Raw genomic sequence first — 22168 nt, forward strand, 5'->3', positions numbered from 1 at the left:
AAGGAATTTGTACAGAGAAAAACATATAGAAAAATAAAACATATAGAGAAACGTGGGTATGGAAATTCTCAACAATTACATAAATTGCAAAATGAAGAATTTTGAAAAAAAAAAGAATATAAAGCAACTTTATTAGAGCAGAAAAGTACTTTCACTTTTTAGTATTTTCAAGTTTGCTAGTTGTTTTTTCTTTCATGAGTTGATCTTTTACTAGCAAGCATAGTCTAGGAAAGTGTTTGCACATGTTTGTTTCTCTAGATTTGTGATTTTTTCCCCTCAAAATCATTCTGATTACCAGTCCTAATCCTATTTGTCAATCTTGATGTAAAAATAGGTAATTTTCTAGCAAGTAATCATCCCTTTCCACACTGAAGAGATGATAGATGATTGATGGGTAAGACTTAGATCCTCTTATCTTTAATCATCTTGCGCCTTAGATTTAGGATTTGTCAGCTGGCAATAATATTCATTTTGAGACCATTCAGCTTTCCACAAAGGGTAAGGTTTAATAACTCTCATCTATCAATATCTCTCTGTATTTTATTTATATTATATGTTACTAAATGAGTTATATCCTTTGGCATAAGATCTTTAATTGATCTGGTACATATATGGAATTGATATTTCTAAAATGGATGGGTAACTAAATTGCCTTTATTTTTGGTTAATGAACTCATTTATTATTCTTTTTTATTTTTTTATTTAAAAGATTAAAATATAAAATCTGAAGGAAAAAAAGTAACAAAGACAAAACAAAATTAGACAGGAACATTAAAAAATGTGAATTAAAAGGGCAAAAAAACCCTTTGGGTTGAACACTGACAAATATATTGCAACAATAATAGCTTCCTCCTTGCAATACAGATCCAAAATCTATAAAGTTCTGCATCTCTTTGCAACTCAATTTGACCTGTCATACATTATTTATATATTAAGAAAAATAGTTAACGGGTTAATCAACCACAAAGATAACATTCCAGGTCCTCTGTTAACAATATGCTATGTAATTTACTTGTGAGAAGCTTACAAAGCTTTTTATTGACCCCTGGATCACCCAATCATTAGCTCTGAACATTTAATGCAGAGAGAGGGAGGACAATACAATTTAATAGGTGCATTTCTTCAGCAACCAGTTCTTTGAAAAAATTAGCTATCTTCACTGTTGTATAGTTCCAATGAAGGTTAAAGAGAATCTTTATTAATCATAAAATAATTTCATAGAGCATGATCAAGAAAGAAAATCAGAAAGGAATTACACAGAAATGCATTTCTACAGAAATATAATTTCTTTTTACCACAAAATAATAATAATAATAATAATAATAATAATAATAATAATAATAATAATCCCCCAGTGAGGCACTACCTTGACGTGATTGTGGGGCTTGTGTACTCTGAGGAAGATGAGAGCTATGCCAGAGGTTCAACCATACTGGACAGGTCTCATCAGAGGAGTCAGACAAAGAGTGTCTCTCCCATAAAAAATATGGTGAGACGTAAATTTCAGAATGCCATACCGGCTCGGACGTCGCCCGGGTTAACAAGGTCCGCGCTAGATATTGGAGTTCCTGGATATCTGGTGAAAAATGGGTTACAGGACTCAGGACTGTTGGCTGAGCAACCAGGGCCAGCAGCTGCAGAACTACTGGAAGAAAAGATGTTTATCAGTCGTAGATACACAGTGATTGAAAACAAAGAAATAATGATCTGTTACTACAGATCAAGTCCAACAAGAAGAGGATATCTAAAACGATTGCACCAGTTCTGGAAAGAACAACATCCAGAATCAGAAATAACAGAACAGAGACTAGCAGATCAACGCCGATTTATAACACGAAATAAAGTATTCACAGAAACAGAATTGGACGAACTGCAAAGGTTTACCCAGGGCAAAGAAATCAAAGCCTTACCAGAAGTAATTCAGAATGTAGAGGCAAACCAGGGGGAGTTGGCAGTGAAGAATCCAGCAGAGATATACAACTGTTCTCACTTGGAAACCAGGAACCTCTTCCTCAGGAAGAACAAAACCCTCTAACTAAAGAAATAAAAGAATTGAAACAAAGAATAACTGAGCATCTAGAACAGCACAAAAACAACAGAATAAGGCTGCCTGCATTGAAGCTTGTTCCAAAGAAACAGCTAGCACAAGCATTAAAAGATGCAAATACTGCAATATCAAGTATAAGCACCAATTCACTGCAAGAAACAAACCAACTAATGTACAGCACAGCTGCAGTTATAACAGAATACCTGGGATGCAAAATCAACAAAAAAAGAAAAACAAACAAACAGTGCACCAGAAAAATGGAAGGTTAGACTAGAAAATAAGATCAGCAAGTTAAGATCACATGCAAGCAAGCTAGAACAGATGAAAGAAAAGAAGCTGAAGAACAAGAAGACCAAAGAATACCTAATCAAGAAATACCACTTAGAAACAAGGAAGATCAAGGAAGCACTGGAAATAATAAAGCAACAAATAACAGCTATAGCCAGGAAAATCAGTAGATATGAAGCTCGAATTGCAAACTATAGGCAGAACCTCCAATTTCAATCCAATCAGAAACGTTTCTACCAATCCATCAATGGAGAAACTGCAAGGAATCAGTCAGTACCTGACAAGGAAGAAACAGTGCAACCCAAAGAAATACAACAAGGATGCGGCTTGGTTAAAAGAGGTGGATGCAAATAAAACAGAAGTTGAAATGAAAGAACTAGTAATAACAACAAAAATGGTAGAAAAAAGAGCAAAGAAAATCAAAAATTGGTCAGCACCAGGTGAAGATGAACTGCATGGGTTTTGGTTGAAACATCTAACTGTTATACACCCACTCATTGCCAAACAGTTCAACAATATACTACAAGGAGGAGAAATTGAAAAGTGGCTAACAACTGGGAAAACCTACCTAATAATGAAAAATCCAGCAAAAGGGGCAACACCAGGTAACTACAGGCCAATTACCTGCTTACCAACAACTTTCAAATTACTAACTGGTGTAGTAGCTGATGCAGTGCAACAGCATCTAGTTGAAAACAATCTCTTTCCACCTGAGCAGAAAGGAAACCGCCCCAATAGCAGAGGAACAAAAGATCAACTCCTAATAGACAAAATGATCTTGGAAAACTGCAAGAGAAGGAAGACCAACCTGAATGTGGCATGGATTGACTACAAAAAGGCATTTGACTCTCTGCCACATGACTGGATAATCAAGTGCCTAGAAATAACAGGAGTCAGTAGAAACATCAGAAAATTTGTGCAAAGATCGATGGCACAATGGAAGACACAGTTGCAGATCAATGGTGAGAGATTGGGAGAGGTTAATATCAAGAGAGGAATATTTCAAGGAGATTCATTGCCATCATTACTATTTGTTATTGCACTGTTTCCTTTCTCAACAATACTGAATAACTGAGGACATGGCTATCCAACATCAAAAACATCTACCAGACTATCCCATCTCCTTTACATGGATGATCTGAAGCTGTATGGAAAAACATCATCTGAAATAGAATCACTGCTCAACACTGTCCGTATAAATAGCCAAGATATTGTTATGGAGTTTGGCTTTGACAAATGTGCCATACTTACTATCAAACAAGGAAAAGTAATGAAAACTGAAGGAATCAAGGTGCCCCACGAAAATAACATTAAGAGCCTGGATGAGGAAGAGTACTACAAATACTTGGGTATCCTTCAAGCTGACAACATCAAGCACACTGAAGTCAAGAAAAAGATTAGAGGTGAATACATCAAGAGAGTGAAGAAGATCTTAAAGTCCAAACTCAATGGAGGAAATACCATAAAGGCAATCAACACCTGGGCAATTACAGTGATTAGGTACACAGCTGGAATAGTGGACTGGACTCAAGCAGAACTAAAAGCAATGGATAGGAAGACCAGAAAAATAATGACAATGAATCATGCCCTTCATCCACGCAGTGACATTGATAGACTTTACCTACCAAGGCAAATAGGTGGGCGTGGAATGCTACAAGTACATCAGATGGTTGAAGAAGAAAAAATGGCTTTGGAAGAATATCTGAAGAACAATGATGAAGATGCACTGAAATTAGTATATCAGGAAGGCTTACTAACTACTGGAGAGACCAAACTGGCCTCCAAGAAAGACCAAATGAAGAGCAGAATAGAGGCATGGGAAGACAAAGCACTACATGGCCAATACGTGAAAAAAATAGCTGGGAAAGCAGATAATAATAAAACCTGGCAATGGCTAAGAGCAGGAAAATTGAAGAAAGAGACCGAGGGACTAATTCTGGCTGCACAAGACCAAGCCTTAAGGACAAATGCATACAAAGTCAAAATTGAGAAGACAGCAACAGACAGTAAGTGCCGCCTATGCAAAGAAGCTGAAGAAACAGTGGACCACTTGGTAAGCTGTTGCAAGAAGATTGCATAGACTGACTACAAGCAGCGGCATGACAAAGTAGCAACAATGGTGCATTGGAAGATCTGCAAAAAATATCATTTGCCTGTAAGCAAAAACTGGTGGGATCATAAAATAGAGAAAGTCATAGAAAATGATAAAATTAAACTGCTCTGGGACTTCAGAATTCAAACAGACAAGCACCTGCAACATAACACCCCAGACTTAACAATTGTCGATAAGAAAGACAAAAAAGTCTGGATAGTGGACGTGGCAGTGCCTGGAGATAGCAGAATAGAAGAGAAAGAACTGGAGAAGATAACAAAATACAAAGACCTACAAATAGAAATAGAAAGACTGTGGCAAAAGCAAGCAAGGTAGTACCAATAGTAATAGGCTCCTTGGGTGCAATCCCAAAACAACTGGAGCACCACTTGAACACCATTGGCATTGACAAATTCGCTATTAGTCAATTGCAAAAGGCGGCCTTATTAGGAACTGCTTCCATCCTGCGACGATATCTGTAATACCATCAAACATCCACATCTGCCTATCCCAGGTCCTGGGTAAGGACTCGATAGGTAGACAAAATGCCAAATCCAGTCTGAACATCTGGCTGACTGTGCGATGATCGATAATAATAATAATAATAATAATAATAATAATAATAATAATAATAATAATAATAATGCATTGTTTCCTCTGTCAACAATACTGAATAACTCAGGACATGGCTATCAAACATCAAAAACATCTACCAGACTATCCCCCCTCCTTTACATGGATGATCTGAAGCTATATGGAAAAACATCCTCTGAAATAGAATCTCTGCTCAACACTGTCCATATATATAGCCAAGATATTGTAATGGAGTTTGGCTTTGACAGATGTGCCACACTTACTATCAAACAAGGAAAAATAGTGAAAACTTAAGGAATCAAGATGCCCCACGAAAATAACATTAAGAGTCTGGATGAGAAAGAGTACTACAAATACTTGGGTATCCTTCAAGCTGACAACATCAAGCACACTGAAGACAAGAAAAAGATTAGAAGTGAATACATCAAGAGAGTGAAGAAGATCTTAAAGTCCAAACTCAATGGAGGAAATACCATAAAGGCAATCAACACCTGGGCAATCCCAGTCATTAGGTACACAGCTGGAATAGTGGATGGACTCAAGCAGAACTAAAAGCAATGGATAGGAAGACCAGAAAAATAATGACAATGAATCATGCCCTTCATCCACGCAGTGACATTGATAGACTTTATCTACCAAGGCAAATAGGTGGGCGTGGAATGCTACAAGTACATCAGATGGTTGAAGAAGAAAAAATGGCTTTGGAAGAATATCTGAAGAACAATGATGAAGATGCACTGAAATTAGTATATCAGGAAGGCTTACTAACTACTGGAGAGACCAAACTGGCCTCCAAGAAAGACCAAATGAAGAGCAGAATAGAGGCATGGGAAGACAAAGCACTACATGGCCAATACGTGAAAAAAATAGCTGGGAAAGCAGATAATAATAAAACCTGGCAATGGCTAAGAGCAGGAAAATTGAAGAAACAGACCGAGGGACTAATTCTGGCTGCACAAGACCAAGCCTTAAGGACAAATGCATACAAAGTCAAAATTGAGAAGACAGCAACAGACAGTAAGTGCCGCCTATGAAAAGAAGCTGAAGAAACAGTAGACCACTTGGTAAGCTGTTGCCAGAAGATTGCATAGACTGACTACAAGCAGCGGCATGACAAAGTAGCAACAATGGTGCATTGGAGGATCTGCAAAAAATATCATTTGCCTGCAAGCAAAAACTGGTGGGATCATAAAATAGAGAAAGTCATAGAAAATGATAAAATTAAACTGCTCTGGGACTTCAGAATTCAAACAGACAAGCACCTGCAACATAACACCCCAGACTTAACAATTGTCGATAAGAAAGACAAAAAAGTCTGGATAGTGGACGTGGCAGTGCCTGGAGACAGCAGACTAGACAAGAAAGAACTGGAGAAGATAACAAAATACAAAGACCTACAAATAGAAATAGAAAGACTGTGGCAAAAGCAAGCAAGGGTAGTACCAATAGTCATAGGCTCCTTAGGTGCAATCCCAAAACAACTGGCGCACCACTTGAACACCATTGGCATTGACAAATTCGCTATTAGTCAATTGTAAAAGGCGGCCTTATTAGGAACTGCTTCCATCCTGCGACGATATCTGTAATACCATCAAACATCCACATCTGCCTATCCCAGGTCATGGGTAAGGACTCGATAGGTAGACAAAATGCCAAATCCAGTCTGAACATCTGGCTGACTGTGCGATGATCGATAATAATAATAATAATAATAATAATAATAATAATAATAATAATGATAATAATAATAATGTTGGAAGGGACTTTGGAGGTCATCTAGTCCAACCCCCCGCTCAGCAGGAAACCCTATACCATTTCAGAGAAATGGCTGTCCAGTCTCTTCTTAAAAACTTCCAGTGTTGGAGCATTCACAGCTGGAGGCAGGTTGTTCCACTGATTAATTGTTCTAACTGTCAGAAAAATTCTCCTTAGTTCTAGGTTGCTTCTCTCTTTAGTTAGTTTCCATTCATTGCTTCTTGTCCTGCCTGCAGGTGTATTAGAGAATAGCTTGACTCCCACTTCTTTGTGGCAGCCCCTGAAATATTGGAACACTGCTATCATGTCCAGCCTCATCCTTCTCTTCGTTAAACTAGACACCCAATTCCAGCAACCGTTCCTTATATGTTTTAGCCTCCAGTCCCCTAATCATCTTTGTTGCTCTTTGTACTCTTTCTAGAGTCTCAACATCTTTGTTTACATCGTAGTGACCAAAACTGGATGCAGTATTCCAAGTATGGCCTTACCAAGGCATTGTAAAATGGTATTAATACTTCACGTGATCTTGATTCTATCCCTCTTTTAATGCAGCCCAGCACTATGTTGGCCTTTTGGCAGCTGCAGCACACTGTTGGCTCATATTTAAATGATTGTCCACTAGGACTCCAAGATCCCTCTCATAGTTACTACTATTGAGCAAGGTAGCCCCTATACTATACCTGTACATTTGGTTTTTCTTGCCTAAATGTAGAACCTTACTTTCTTTATCACTGAATTTCATTTTATTAGATAGCCCCCAATGTTCAAATCTTTCCAGATCCTCCTATATCCTAAGCCTGTCTTCTGGAGTGTTGGCTGTTCCTGCCAGCTTGGTGTCATCTGCAAATTTGATGATTTCTCCATCTATCCCCTCCTCCAAATAGTTGATGAAGATGTTGAAGAACACTGGGCCCAGAACAGTGTCCTGGGGCACTCCACTACACACCTCGCTCCATGTAGATGTGGTTCCGTTGAGGACCACACGTTGAGTACGGCCAGTCAGCCAGCTACAGATCTGGTGATCCAGCTACGGATCCATCTGGTAGTGATGCTGTCTAAACCACATTTTTCTTTCTTATCAAGTAGTAGGTTGTGATCTACTTTATCAAATGCCTTACTGAAGTCCAAGTAAATTATATCCACAGCATTCCTTTGATCCACTAATTTTGTCATTTGGTCAAAGAATGCAATAAGATTGCATGATCTATTTTTGACAAACCCATCTTGGCTTTTAGTAATGACTTTGTTTGCCTCTAGATGTTCACTGATCTGTTGTTTGATTATCTTTTCCAGAATCTTCCCAGGTATTGAGGTCAGGCTGATAGGTCTGTAATTTCCTGGGTCTATTTTTTTTCCTTTTTTGAAGATGGGAACTACGTCAGTTCTTTTCCAGTCCTCTGGTAGCCCCCCAGTGCTCCAGGATCTTTGAAAAATATAATTCAATGGTTCTGAGATCACATCTGCCAGTTCCTTGAGAACCCTGGGGTGTAATCCATCTGGTCCTGGTGATTTGAACTTGTCTCGGCTGGACAAGTGCTCACTTACCATTTTCTTGCCTATCTTAACTTGTGTTTCTATTCTGTTTTTTATGGCACTATTTTTGGTAGGTTGGTCTGTTTTTTCCCTTTGTGTAAAGACAGATGCAAAAAATGAGTTAAATAGTTCTGCTTTCTCCCTGCTGCTTGTCACCTTCTTGCCATTTTCACCCACTAATGGACCAATCATTTTCTTCACTTTTTTCTTGTTGTTTTACATGTTGAAAGAAGTTTTTTTTTTCTCCCTGTTGCTTGTCACCTTCTTGCCACTTTCACCCACTAATGGACCAATCATTTTCTTCACTTTTTTCTTGTTGTTTTACATGTTGAAATAAGTTTTTTTTTGTTATTTTTGATTTTGGTCGCAAGCCTTAGTTCATTTTGAGCCTTAGCTTTCCTCACTTCATCTTTGCATGCTCGGGCTATTTGTTGATATTCTGACTTAGTTATGTGCCCTTTTTCCACTTTCTATACTTGTCCTTTTTATCTTCCAATTTATCAGAGAGTTCTTTGTGCAGCCATGCTGGTTTCTTTTGAGAACTGTTATTTTTCCTCTTTGTTGGTATTGTGCTGGACTGGGCTTTTATTATCTCACTTTTCAAAATTTTCCAAGCTTCTTGAGTTGTTTTCCCCTTGAGGATTCTCATCCATGGAATCCTTCCCAAGCCCTCTCTAGTTTATTGAAATTAGTTCTAGTTTGATTGTGTTCTATTGCTTGTGCTTCCATAATGTTGAATTCCAATATTGATCACTTTTCCCCAAGGTTCCTGTGGCTTCAATACCTTCTATCATTTCATCTCTGTTAGTGAGAATTAGATCCAAAATGTCCAATCCCCTAGTTCCCTTCTCTACTTTTGGGGAGACAAAATTGTCTGCTAGGTTTGCAAGGAATCTGTTTGATCTTCCACTTGATGCAGTTTGTCTCCCAGTTGATGTCAGGATAGTTAAAGTCCCCCATTACTATTGTGATATGCTTCCTACATACCTTAGTTAGCTGACTAGCAAAAAGTTCATCTATTTCCTCTGTTTGGTTGGGTGGCCTGTAGTATACATCTATGGTAATGTCATTTTCTCCCTTTTATATTTACCCAAATGCATTCAAGACAGTTTTCATCATTGTTGTGCTCTATTTCTGTAGAGATGTAGTTATTTCTTACATATAGAGCAACTCCGCCTCTTCTTTTATTTGGTTTGTTTCTTTTAAATAATTTAAATCCCTCTAGTTGTGTTCCATTTGTGGGTTTCATCCCACCATGTTTCCGTAATGGCAACAATATCATATCTACCCTCATTAACCTGAATTTCTAGTTCACCCTGTTTGCTGTTCATACTCTGTGCATTGGTGTATAGACATTTGAGTCCTTTATGACTGACCCTGTGTTTACTTTCTACGTAACCTGAGTGGTGCCTGAGTTCCCCTATTGTCTTACTACCTATTTGGTTAGTGCATTTTGTGTGACACTTGCTATTAGAAGCTTGATTTTGCTTGACAGCAAGGTTGATATTCTTGTCCACACACACATCTATGTTACATGCACTGATAGCCCTATAGTTTTTAGATTGCTGGTTACAGGGATGTTCTGTAACAATTAACTCACTGCTCCATTGTTTAGTTTAAATATTCCTCCAGAAAATCTGTGAATTTATAGTCGAGTAACTCAGTCCCTTTCTTTGATGGATGCAAACCATTTCTTCTGTACATTTTTTCATTGGACCAGCTACAGACATCGTGACTAATATATCCAAACCCTTCCCCTTTACACTACTCCTTTAGCCATATATTGAATTGTGTTATACGGTGGCCTTTTCCAATTTGCTCCTTATATACTGGTAAAACTTCTGAAAAAGTAAGCCTACAGCCTGTTCTGCTAAGTTCCTGCCTCAAGCTCTGGAAATTGTTCTGCACAGAGAGTACATCTTTTTGAGACAGATCGTTAGTGCCAAGATGTACAATAGCCTCCACATCACAGTCCTTGCTGGCATTCTTGATTATTTTAGAAATATGCTTCTTGTCCCTACTGGCAGTAGCACCTGGAAGACATCTGACCTCTTTTGAAACCTCTTTGTCCTTTCCTAAATTTTCATCCCTTATAATTGAATCACCTACCTCTTTTTGGATGTCTTTTTGTTCTTGCATGACTGATATGTAATACCTGATTCACGCTTCTCCCTGTCAAAAACAAATTCTTCATCTCAGACCACGATCCCCTGCTTATTTGAGTTATTATCACAAATACCTTTACCTGTCTCCTTAATGTCCCTTTTAAGGTCAGCAAGGACACTGTATCTGTTGTGCAGGGACACAGCAAAAGCTTTGTGTTTATGGTTCATAGCTCTCACCCTGCCAGATCCCATGGTTGTACACACTGCCCTTCTCCTGCAGGATCTTTGTGGTGGAGGGGGCTGATAGCGCAGAGGCTCAGTAGAGTAGTGGGACTGAACTGGACACCTTCTTTCTGCCTGAAGAGCACAGATTACAGACCCTAGATAAATAATCTGTTCTTGTAGACTAGTGATTTGTTTACAGATAGGACAGTTACCAAGTTTAAAAAGGGCATTGTGAAAGACAGCTGCAAAGCAAGTGTTGCACTGAACCAAGCCAGACATTCTTAGATATAGGGAATCTCAGACACACTTGCCCTGAATGTACCGCTGTTTTTTATTTTTACTTATATAATTCTAGGCAGCCAAATACAATGGAGATCCAATCAGGGCCCCAGTTACCTTTGTATTTCAGCCTGTCAGGAGTTAAAGTTTGTAAAAGTTTATCAAACACAGGAGCAGATTAGGTTAATGGGACAACAATCTAGAGATATCTCTCCAATACTTTTTCACAAAATGATATTTCTCTTTATATCACAAAGGGGGATATAAAGAAATTGGGGCACTCTTTTTGGAGGCAATAGATAAGGCTTTTTCACTCCCGAAAGAATGAATGCTATCAGGAGTTCAGTCAGGCTGAGCTTTTTGTCTTTGATAGCATCCTTGATTTTGTTAATCAAGACCTGTTCAACTGAATATTTCTGTTATTAGTACACATTCTGGTCACAACCTAAACCTAAACCTCTAAACAGAATAGATCCTTGGCTCCATTTGTTGAGAAAGGTATAGTTTTATTAAAGGTCAAGTGCACTGCAGTATTGCATGGCCAGAACTGAGAATTGCATGCCAAAATCCCTAAGTTCTACTTACCGCTCCCTGCCCCCAAAGTCTCTTGCTGCTCATCCCACTGTAACCAATCAAGTCTATGCAAGATGTTTTCATAATGGTCATTCCAAGCTCTGCTTGGTATATGGTTCCCTCCTTCTTCCAGCTGACCTTGGGGCAGCATCTTGAGAAGGTACAGTCTCTACCTTTGATTCCCCAAACATCCCCCTCCTCATCCCCCCTCCTCACTGTTCATGGCAGTCTGTTACTGCATAACAGTTAAGCACAGCAAGCATAAGATGACAGCTGACAGTATGCTCACTCCAAATGTGTACATTCTACATGTAAAAGACAACATAATTTCTATGTATCTGAAACACCACCAAATAAAATAAATTAAATTCACAATTCTTTAATTTTTACCATTTCATGTTACACTACTACAGATATGAAGGCTTGAAATAATTAAGAAATCTTCCTTCAACCTCCATTTTTCCCTCCCAAGCCTATAACCCCATCCATAAATTTTGGAAAGCATAAAAACAGTCCAATTAGATATTTCCTTTTAAAATAATAAATAATACAAGGTGCTCATATATTATTATCTCTTATTCTCCTGCAGACCCATGATTTCAATTAACTTATAACATCAAAAGGGAATCAGTGGGACTAAATTTCCTTTATACAGAATTCATCACAGTTTCCCAGTAAAAGAAAAAGGAGGCACACCTGTTTTAACTGTGGAAGTACAGATGAATCTGTCTCTTATTTGCCTGTGGGCCTGCCTGATGCTGAATTTCTATCAAGAGACTAGTGTTGTTTACAAGGTCACAAAAGACAGAAGGAATGCAAAGTACCAAGAGAACATTTTAAAAACATTTTAAAAAATTCACCAAAAGAAGTATAATTATTTTCTGATTAAATTGCACTTTTATATTTAATAAATGTCAAACATGATGCTTATGAGAGTAAACCAAGTCAAACATACCATATGGTAGGCTCTTACAATAACAAAGTGAATTTAAATCAATAAAGAGTCCTATAAGGTGAACACCAAAAATGAACTTTATTGTTATCTCAAATATTTCCACTTTTCCCTCCAAAGGGAAAAAGAATGATTTTGTGTAGTATAAAAATTTTCAGAACATTGACATTTGTGCAAACTAATATGCCTTGTTATATATGAGTATTATGACCTTCAAATATTAATTTTAATAGTCATGGAAAAATATACTAATATTCAGAGTAGGACAAAATCTCAGCATTTTCATTACATGGCAGTAATGGCTCTACTGGCACAAATCATTAGTAACACATTTTGAAATAAGCTAAATCAATCAGATGGATTAGGAATGCCCTTAAGCAGAGCCCACCATTCTCTTTCAGTTAACTTAGTATTTCTCTGGCTGAATTCTGGGAGTTGAAGTTCATACCTTGTAAAGTTTCTAAGGTTGGGAAACTCTGTTAATTGATAAGCTGAATGTAAAAAGATATCAAAAAACAGCCAGTACAATGGACAATAAAAGGACTACTAGCCTGGGTATTATTAGGTTGGATGCATTTTGAATGAGTGTGTTTTGAGCGGGTGTTATTAGTTTGGATACATTTTGAGAAGACACTACTAGAGTGGATACATTTTGAATGGGTACCAGTGGAGTGGATACATTTTGAATGGGCACCAGTGGAGTGGATACATTTTGAATGGGTACCAGTGGAGTGGATACATTTTGAATGGGTACCAGTGGAGTGGATACATTTTGAATGGGTACCAGTGGAGTGGATACATTTTGAATGGGTACCAGTGGAGTGGATACATTTTGAATGGGTACATTGCCAGAGTTGGGTTTGTTGTTCATGTTCTCCTCCATTACATCTTTGATCCAGTCAGAATAATAAGGCACTGAAGTATAGACGCCAGGGTATCTTTTACTAGCACATCCAATTCCCCAGCTCACAATCCCAGCTTGAGTCCACCTTCCTTGGAGTTGGCAAACCAAAGGGCCTCCTGAGTCACCCTGGGGAAGAAACATATAAACAGAGGGGGGGGGGGAGGAATCATTGGTATGTATGTCAATGAATTGAAGTGAGGTCTAACTCAGTTCATTCACATCCTCAGCCACTTATTTCTCAGATGAGTCACATTCTCCCTAATTTTAGCCATTACAATTAATTCTTATTTAGTGATTGCTTCACTTAGCGACCATTTGCATTTGCAAGGGTGAGGAAAAAGTAACTTTGGGACTAATGCCCACATTTACAAATCTTGCAGCTTTTCTCTCTCAGTCACATGTTTGCCTTTACAATTAGTTAAATCCCTTTGCCCTGTGCAAATGTGCAAGGACAATTGAGATCACATCATTTTCATTTACAAGTAGTCCTTGACCTATGGCCACAACGGAGCCTAAAATTTATGTTGTTAAGTGAAAATTTTGTTAAGTGAGTTTGCTCCATTTTACAATTTTTCTCGCCCCATTTCTTAAGTGAATCACTGCAGTTGTTAAATTAGTAATATGGTTAAGTGAATATTGTTTCTGTATTGATTTTGCTTGTCAGAGGGCTGCAAAAGGGGATCACATGACTCCAGGACACTGCAGCCGTCATAAATGTGAGTCAGTTGTCAAGCATCCAAATGTAAATCACGTGAACATGGAGATGTTGCAACGATCATAAATGTGAAAAATGGTCATGTCACTTTTTTCAGTGCCATTGTAACTTTGAATGGTCACTAAATGAACTGTTGTAAATTGATGACTACCTGTGGTGACTGCTTTGCTTAACAACTGAATTGTTGGTTCCAATTGCAGTTGCTAAGCAAGGACTACCTGTATCTGCAATATTGGGAAAAATCCTTTACATTTGTTTTATTTAAAGCTATTGTTATTTTGACTGCTGAAGACTCTTGTCAATTTTTACTAACAGTACATGGACATAGACAGCCAGCTTGGTCTAGTGCAGTAGTGGCGAACCTATGTCACGGGTGCCAGAGGCGGCACTTGGAGCCCTCTCTGTGGGCATGCACGCCATTGCCCCAATCCTAGGCCTTCAGCCGGGTTTTATAAAACCTTTTTGCTTTAGGCCTCTGCTGCTGTGTACAAAAAAAAAAAAAAAAAGGTTCAATCATTCAGTCAATTTCAACTTCTCATGGGAAAAAAAAGATCTTGCAAAGTTGGAATTGATTGATTGAACTTTTTAGTCCCACCCAGTCTGCTGTTACCACTGCAGCCATGCCCACCCAATGGGCCACACCCACTCGGCACCCGATGATGCATAAGCGTATTTTGGGTTGCAGTTTGGGCACTCAGTCTTTAAAAGGTTCACCATCACTAGTCTAGTGGGTTAAAGAAATAGGCCAGAAACCAGGAATCTATGAATTCTACTTCCACCTTAGTCATGAAAAACAGGCTGGGTGACCCTGGGCCACTCACTGTCTCTCAGCCCAACCCATTTCATATAATTGTGGGGAAAATAGGAGGAAGAAAGAGGATTCAGTTTGTTTGCTACCTTGAGTTATTTACAAAAAAATAAAGACAGGATATAAATTAAACCAATAAATAGAATTCCATATATTGAATTATATAAGGAATGGACTATCAAAATAATTAATAAATTGCATTATAGTCTGCTAAAGTTGCAGTGTTTTATCATTGGTTTTATTTTTACTTTCTTTTTCTTTCCCCCCAAAAGGAAAAAAAATATAATTGAATGAGTAAATGCTTTGTAACAATCTTAGACTGGAATATAAGTAAACATACATAGCTATAATACTGATAAAACAGTAGCAATGTCAGAAATAAAATAAAAAGGAACCAATTCACTAAAAAGAGAAACTAACAACAATGGTCAGTGAACCTTCTCAAAGATCTTAGTTAGAAAGGGGCAGGCATCATATAGAAAGAATGATCTCTCAGTAGTGTCTATTATTCATAGTGTTAATGACTGTAACCTCTAATCATCATAAAAAGTATAACTGTTTATGCCATGATCGTGTGTTTTCCATACATCCTCATGTTACAGAAGAAAAGAGGTAATTGAATTTAACCCCATGAATGTAAAAATTTCAGAAACCTATATGGAACATCATACCTGGCAGGAATCCTTTCCATCATTTGGATAACCTGCGCAAATCATATCATCCTTGATAGCATCCTCGCCAAGGCCCATAACTGGAAAGTTGTTGTAGATCCCATTGCAGTCATTCTGGTTTATGAGAGACACTTTCACTTCCTGGAGGGTTAGTGGAGGTGGCAAAGGTACTGTGGGAGAGAGGAGGGGGTTACAAAAAAGCATTTTGGAATCATCCTAATTGGACATGTGTCATTTTAGTAATGGATGTACTATATAAATAGATACAGCAGGAAATGTGTATCTGTACAAAATTGTTCCTTAGACAAGACGGGACTAATTTTGCTCAGCAGATTATGGTAAAGACATTTGCATTGCATTTTTTTGAGAACCCAAGCATGTAACGATTGGGTTGCCATTGTTCTACGCCATCATGATCTTTGTTAATTTCTGGTTTAATGCTATGGGTAAACCTACTCAATACAGTTTATAGATCATGAACTGTGACTTACTATTATAGTTATTGTATCTTTCCCAGGACTGCATCTGGGAAGAGACAAAACATCATAACATAAAATAATACCAAGTACAAATTACTTGTACAACAAGTTGGGATGCAAATATGCAAGGGTGGCATTTGAGTTATGATGTCACTATACACATTGACATGAATGTCTGTCATCGTACCACAAAAATGTGGTGATAAGTACCATTTTTTTACATATCTGAAAAACAACAAATGTGCATGAAGTATCTAATATGCTTAACATTTCTATTTTAGCAACTCTTTCTAATCCTGGGCTATATAAGCAAAATATTTTGTTTGAGGGACATCTTGGGACATCTATGACCTACCAATTCACACTCAGGAGATTCACAGAGAAAAATGATGATTTAAAGAGGTTAAACCCTGACCAAAATGAAAAAGAATTAGAAAGAAAGAAAAAGTATACTTCTGTTCCCTATTGTTATAGAGTTTATTTCTTATATTTTTAAATAATTTATTCCAAGCTAGTATTATGCTAATCAGACTGCAGATTCCTTTTATGTGCCTCACCTCCATATTTAATTTTTCCCCATCCAGTGATCCAGCAATCTGCTTCCACAGAGAAATTTTCAGATGTCGGCAAACAGATGGGCATAATGGAGCTGGTGAATTTAACTGGTGTTTTCAGTTGAATTAAAGCAATATCTCCAAGGGAGGCAGCCTTCCCATTGAAGTCTGGGTGGAGGACAATTTTTTCCACCATCGCAAATACTGCATCATGTGAGAGATTGAAGAGCTGATGGGTGCCCAGCAGTGCCATATATATAAAACCAGGTGGACTACTATAAACACAAAAGCAAGACTAATACTTATATTTCTGTAATGGTTCCTTGACTAAGCTTAAGTTGGCTTGGTCTATATATAGCATGATACATCATAAATCATGGATTGAAAATGACTATTTCTGGGTTCTTACATCATGATAAATCTAAGCAAACTATAGTTTAATATTAAATTCAAATTTCAACTTTGTGGAGGAAGGTCATAATGGTGTACTTGTTAAGTTGAAGATATATAATGTTGACATGTAAAAACAAATATCAGCTACTTTTATTTGAGTCTGGATTCATGATTTTAAAATACCTTAGACCAAACAAAGATTTGGCTACTTCAGAACTTATGGTAGTCTTTCCCCTCCTCTTCTATTCTGTGCTCTCCAAAATTCCTTGCTTATCTCAGAGGAGATTCCTGATATAACATGGATGGCCAAGAAAGCAAAGAAATGGATCATCAACTCAGAGTTCTCACTCAAGGCACAAATGCCCAGGCATAAATAATCATACTTTAGACACAGTTTGTTTTATGTGAGATGGTTATTTTTTATTTATTGTTTGTTTACTACTGTATGCCCAGGACCCATATTGTTTGAGCTGAGTATTCCTATAAATCATTAGGACCAGAGAAGATCCTCCCAAAATGGCTACCACAAAAGGGCTCCCTTCTTCATAAGAGAATAACAGAGTTGGAAGGGAATTTGGAGGTCTTCTAGTCCAACCTCCTGCTTAAGCAGGAGATCTCATACCATTTCAGACAAATGATTGTCCAATTTCTTCATAAAAACCTCCAGTGTCAGAGCACCCACAAATTCTGGAGACAAGTCATTCCACTGATTTATTGTTCTCACTGTCAGGAAATTTCTCCTTAGTTCTCTCCTTGATTAGTTTCCATCCATTGCTTCTCATCCTGCCCTCAGGTGCTTTGGAGAATAGGTTGATCCCCACTTCTCTGTGGCAGACTAACAAATATTGGAACACTGCTATCATGTCACCCTTGGTCCTTCTTTTCATTAAATTAAACATACCCAATTCCTGCAACCGTTCCTCATATGTTTTAGCCTTCAGTCCCCTAAATTGCTCTGATTCTGAGACAGGGCAGTCACAAAGCAATACAGATTGGGAAGGACACTCCTTATTGCTCCACTAATTAATGCCACTACTGCAATGTTTTAACATTTCAAGTGACTTTTGGTTGATTGCTTTTTTCCTGGACAGATAGAAACACTGGCCAAGAAATGCTTATCAAACTGGCAGTACCTACATAGCTTTCCTTTTTTAATTTTAGGTTGTGAGATCACCAGAAGCCTGCAGAGCAGCTCTTTGATTTGACAGTTTTTGTATGAATCATTCCCACTGGATTGGTGCTTTTTATCCTGTTGCAATGCATATAATGATTATCCAGAAAGTCCTCTGCTATATAAGGGATTAAGGCAGCATCAGAAGCCAATCACAAGCAAGAAAAAAAATGAAGGGCACATTAATTTAAAGGATGTCAAAGGCTGTGACACAACCTGCATGGCAATGTTACAAGGCAGATTACATTGCCATTGCAACTTGCATGTAATATTCTAACATAAGTACAAAAGAGATGGAATTTACATTATCGTTATCATATGTTTCAGCATTGATTTATTCATTTAGAAAATGTACATGGCCATCACTCTTAAATGATGCTAGGTGGCTAATAACAATCCATAAATATACATGAGAAAAACCTCAAAAGACAAATACAGAAGAAACTTTAAAAAACCCCATAATACATTAATCAAGGCACTATGGCAGTGATGGTGAACCTTTTAATGACCAAGTGCCCCAAAACTGCTCCACCCCGGCCCACCCCTGCTCCACCCCCACCCCACCCACTCCACCCCTGCTCTGCCTATCCCTCATCCACTCACAGGGCCACCCACTGCCTCCACGGCCCACTGCAGATTGCCCAGGCAGCCCTGCAATGCCATGGAGGCCACACCCTCTGCCTGTGCCCCGGAGCATCATCTGTACATGACAGGGCATGAGGGCAGTCTTGTCCCTGCTGCCTGGCTGCCATGTCCTTGGCTGCACTGCTCCACACAGGCCACACCTGGGGATGACTCTCCTCCAGGGGGCTGCTGGTGAGGAGGGGACTGTGGGGGAAGGTGGGGCTGGGGCAATGATGTGTGTGCCCACAGAGAAGGCTCCAAGTGCTGCCTCTGGCACACATGCCATAGGTTCGCCATCAATGCACTATGGCAACTCCAAACACCACTGCACCTATATTGGGCTTAACTAACAACTGGGGGAAGAGCCAGTCTTCAGTTTGACTTCCTTCTTACTCCTCCCAAGGACACCTTGCTAAAGAATCAAATGAATTTGAAACCCCAAAACAATATTTCCTGGTACTGGAGTCTCTCTCCTAACTCTCATTTTTTTTCTTGAGAACATGTACCCAGGTGTTATTTATCAGTTCTCTGTCCTACAGCAGTTGTAATCAGTTCTCAAGTCCTTTCCTGAAAGGGCTTAATGAATCTGTGAAAAATGCCCAATTTTGTGGCAGAAAGAAAGCGAAAGAAAATGAATATTTAAAATGTTAGGGCCACTGTCCTCTATCCGTCACATCTGGGTGGTTATTAGACAGCAGCAAAGATGTAGTTTGGGATTTTGGCAGTCTTCTGGATGTTTGCAGCCTAGATCTGGTAGCCATAAAAGGGTGATTTTTCTTTGCAGAAAATTATGTGGTCTAAACAGAATGGGTGGATAGTGATGGTGGGAAAGCTCTTTGGCTTCTTATTCCTTTTTGAAGCCATCTGTGACTTATACAAAAGCTTGCCCTCCAAATTAAGGAACTGTTCACAAAAGTCACACTGCACTCAAATGGAGAAGCCAGCTAATCAAGGGCCAGCTCCTTACTTTTTGCCAAGGGTCAATCATAGTCATCCTATCTAAATCTCATGTGAAAGCCCAGGGTTGCATCTAAAAACTTAGTTGCAGCCCCTACAAACCTCAAAAAAAGTTAACAAACTTTAAATGTGAGATGGGTTATCTTAACACTATCAAATTTAACTGAACTGAACTGAAGAAGCCTCTTGGATGAGAAGTGAAACATGTTCAAGGAAAAACCCAAAGAAGGTCTACTTGTCTTTTGAAAAGGCACCTTTGGGACAACCATGACTTGGATGACTGAGAATCTCCATAGAAATTTATCAAATTTAAACTAAGTTTGAATATATTTTTTTTACTCGTTATCATACTATCTCTTTTGAATCTGGTCTGATCTTTGCATGCCATAGCAAATAATAACATTTGGCTGACTTTGTTTGAGCTTGATGATTAAGCCGGCTAAAGCCTGGTTAATACTTGAATGAGAAACATCAGAGAGCCCCAAGGTTATTATTTATTTATTTATAAAATTTATTGGCCATCCATTTTACCACAGGGTAGCTCTGGGTGGCTTGCAATCATAAAAGATACAAATTGTATACACTAAAAACATAAATAAGTTAATCCAAAATCAAATACTATGGTATGCGAACTTATTAACTGAGCTGTCAAAAAATATCATGCCTCAAGGTTGTATATTGCTAGGATGGCTTATAGGTTATGTAATCTTTTACCCCTAGTAATTCTTTAAAGGGTTTTTTTACCACCTTTGGGAGTAGAAGACCTCACAATCCTCACTTTTTGCAGTCATGCCTTAGGTGTAAAAGCCAACTGGGTGACTGGCAGTCACTCTCTCTTAGCTCAACTCACCTAGATACATTCATTCCCTTGAGCTATGTACTGTATAAATATAATAAAAGTGATGTATAAATAAATAAATGCTTGTATTTGACTTTAAGACTTTACATTATCAGCAACAAAATCATCAAGCATTCCTTCTAGTCTTATAAAAATATTATATATGGGTGGTCCTCATTGTCTATGGAGATTCTCAATCATCCAGGTGATGGTTATCCCAAAGGTGCTTTTTCAAAAGGCAACAGGACTTTGTTTCCCCCCCTAAAGATGTTTCGCTTCTCATCTAAGACACTTCTGAAGAAAGAAACATCTTCAAGAAAAAACAAAGTCCAGTTGTCTTTTGAAAAAGCATTTTTGGGGTAGTCTTGAACTTGCAACCATTCCTTTAGCACTGTAAAAATAAGTTATGGCTGGTCTTGACACAATTACCAGTTCCTAAGTTGGGTGTTTGCACCCAGCAAATATTTCCAATAGTTGCAGCTGCTGAAACTGCAGCTCACTGGTGGGCAGTTTTAGTTCAATTTAGCAATTTAACTGAAGCTTTTTTTGAAGAATCCTAGCAACATATTGTGGGAAGTCATCCCCCCCCCCAGAAGGAAATATTAAAAGGGCAGAATATTATATTTCTTCAAAGAGGCAGAAAAGCATGCCCAGTTTTTCTTAATAGCCCCAAGTCTCCCTACCCCAAGCAGAAACCAGCTCTGTAGAAATGCAGATGTGATAATCCATTCAGGAAGGTTGGGGCCCCCCAGCTAGAAGTTTAGGAAGACAAAGACCATTAAAATCTACATACCCCACCCAAACTCTAAGATATGACATAATAGGATTAACCCACAGATGCCAAAGGGGCACACTCAAACTCAGGTCAAAGTACTTGACACAGGACATACAAAGCCTTGAACAGGAACAGGAATCAATCTCAAGAGCCCCAGAGGGTATAAAAACCCATTCCCTACATGTTCTCTGCCTCCTTTTTCTTCCAGAGCCATCTTTTTGTCTGGCTCTCCTCCTCAATAAACTACAACCTTCTCTCTAAAGCAGTCTCCATGTTGTTTATTCCCGGCTTCCACTGGACCCTGATGAAGACTTTTCCTTCAACAACATACAGTATCTGATACATACTTATAGAAGCAATGAGCTGCTGATAGTATCCATTGTTCATTTATAATTGAGGCTCCACAAATGGGTTGCAGATTCCGGAGAATGCTCACTTGCCAGGGCCATTTCCCTGGGGTGGCATCCTGGCCTCCAACAATTCGTGCGTTTCTAGGCTGTCCACATTCTGTACAGGGAAGAGAAGAAACATGAGGCTTCTTAGTGACCCCTTGCAATGTTCAGCAAAATGGATCTCATAATCTTGAGTCACATAACTCATGAAACATCCATCATCTGAACCAGATTGATGTAATATAAAAGTTTTGTTTAGATAATATGCCTTGTTAAAGTAATTAAACAAACATGTTATTGCTTATTGTAAAATCTTGGTTAACACAAGCACCATAAATGATTTCCCACACCAAACAGATTGATAAGCATTTGATCCTAGTTTAGCAGTGCATCAGAAATCAACATTTAAAATTGTTGTTAATATACTGTATGTGCACAAACGTC

At 38.4% G+C, this 22168-nt stretch overlaps 1 protein-coding gene across 1 annotated transcript in view; it reads right to left on the minus strand.

The window, feature by feature from the left end:
* Positions 1 to 12505: 12505 nt before the first annotated feature.
* LOC120309052 (transmembrane protease serine 9-like) overlaps positions 12506 to 22168 on the minus strand; it is a 46788-nt gene continuing 37125 nt past the window's right edge. Inside the window, exons 10-13 of the mRNA XM_039345849.1 lie at positions 21680 to 21839; positions 16578 to 16849; positions 15542 to 15711; positions 12506 to 13473 (exon numbers count right to left, since the gene is read on the minus strand). Of these exons, the coding sequence (XP_039201783.1) occupies positions 12952 to 13473; positions 15542 to 15711; positions 16578 to 16849; positions 21680 to 21839 (1124 nt within the window). The 3' untranslated portion in view covers positions 12506 to 12951. The remainder of the gene's footprint in view (positions 13474 to 15541; positions 15712 to 16577; positions 16850 to 21679; positions 21840 to 22168) is intronic.

The sequence above is a fragment of the Crotalus tigris genome, unplaced genomic scaffold (genome assembly GCF_016545835.1).
Source record: "Crotalus tigris isolate CLP2741 ecotype Arizona unplaced genomic scaffold, ASM1654583v1 scf7180000017977.1317863, whole genome shotgun sequence".
NCBI classification, from domain to species: Eukaryota; Metazoa; Chordata; class Lepidosauria; order Squamata; family Viperidae; genus Crotalus; species Crotalus tigris.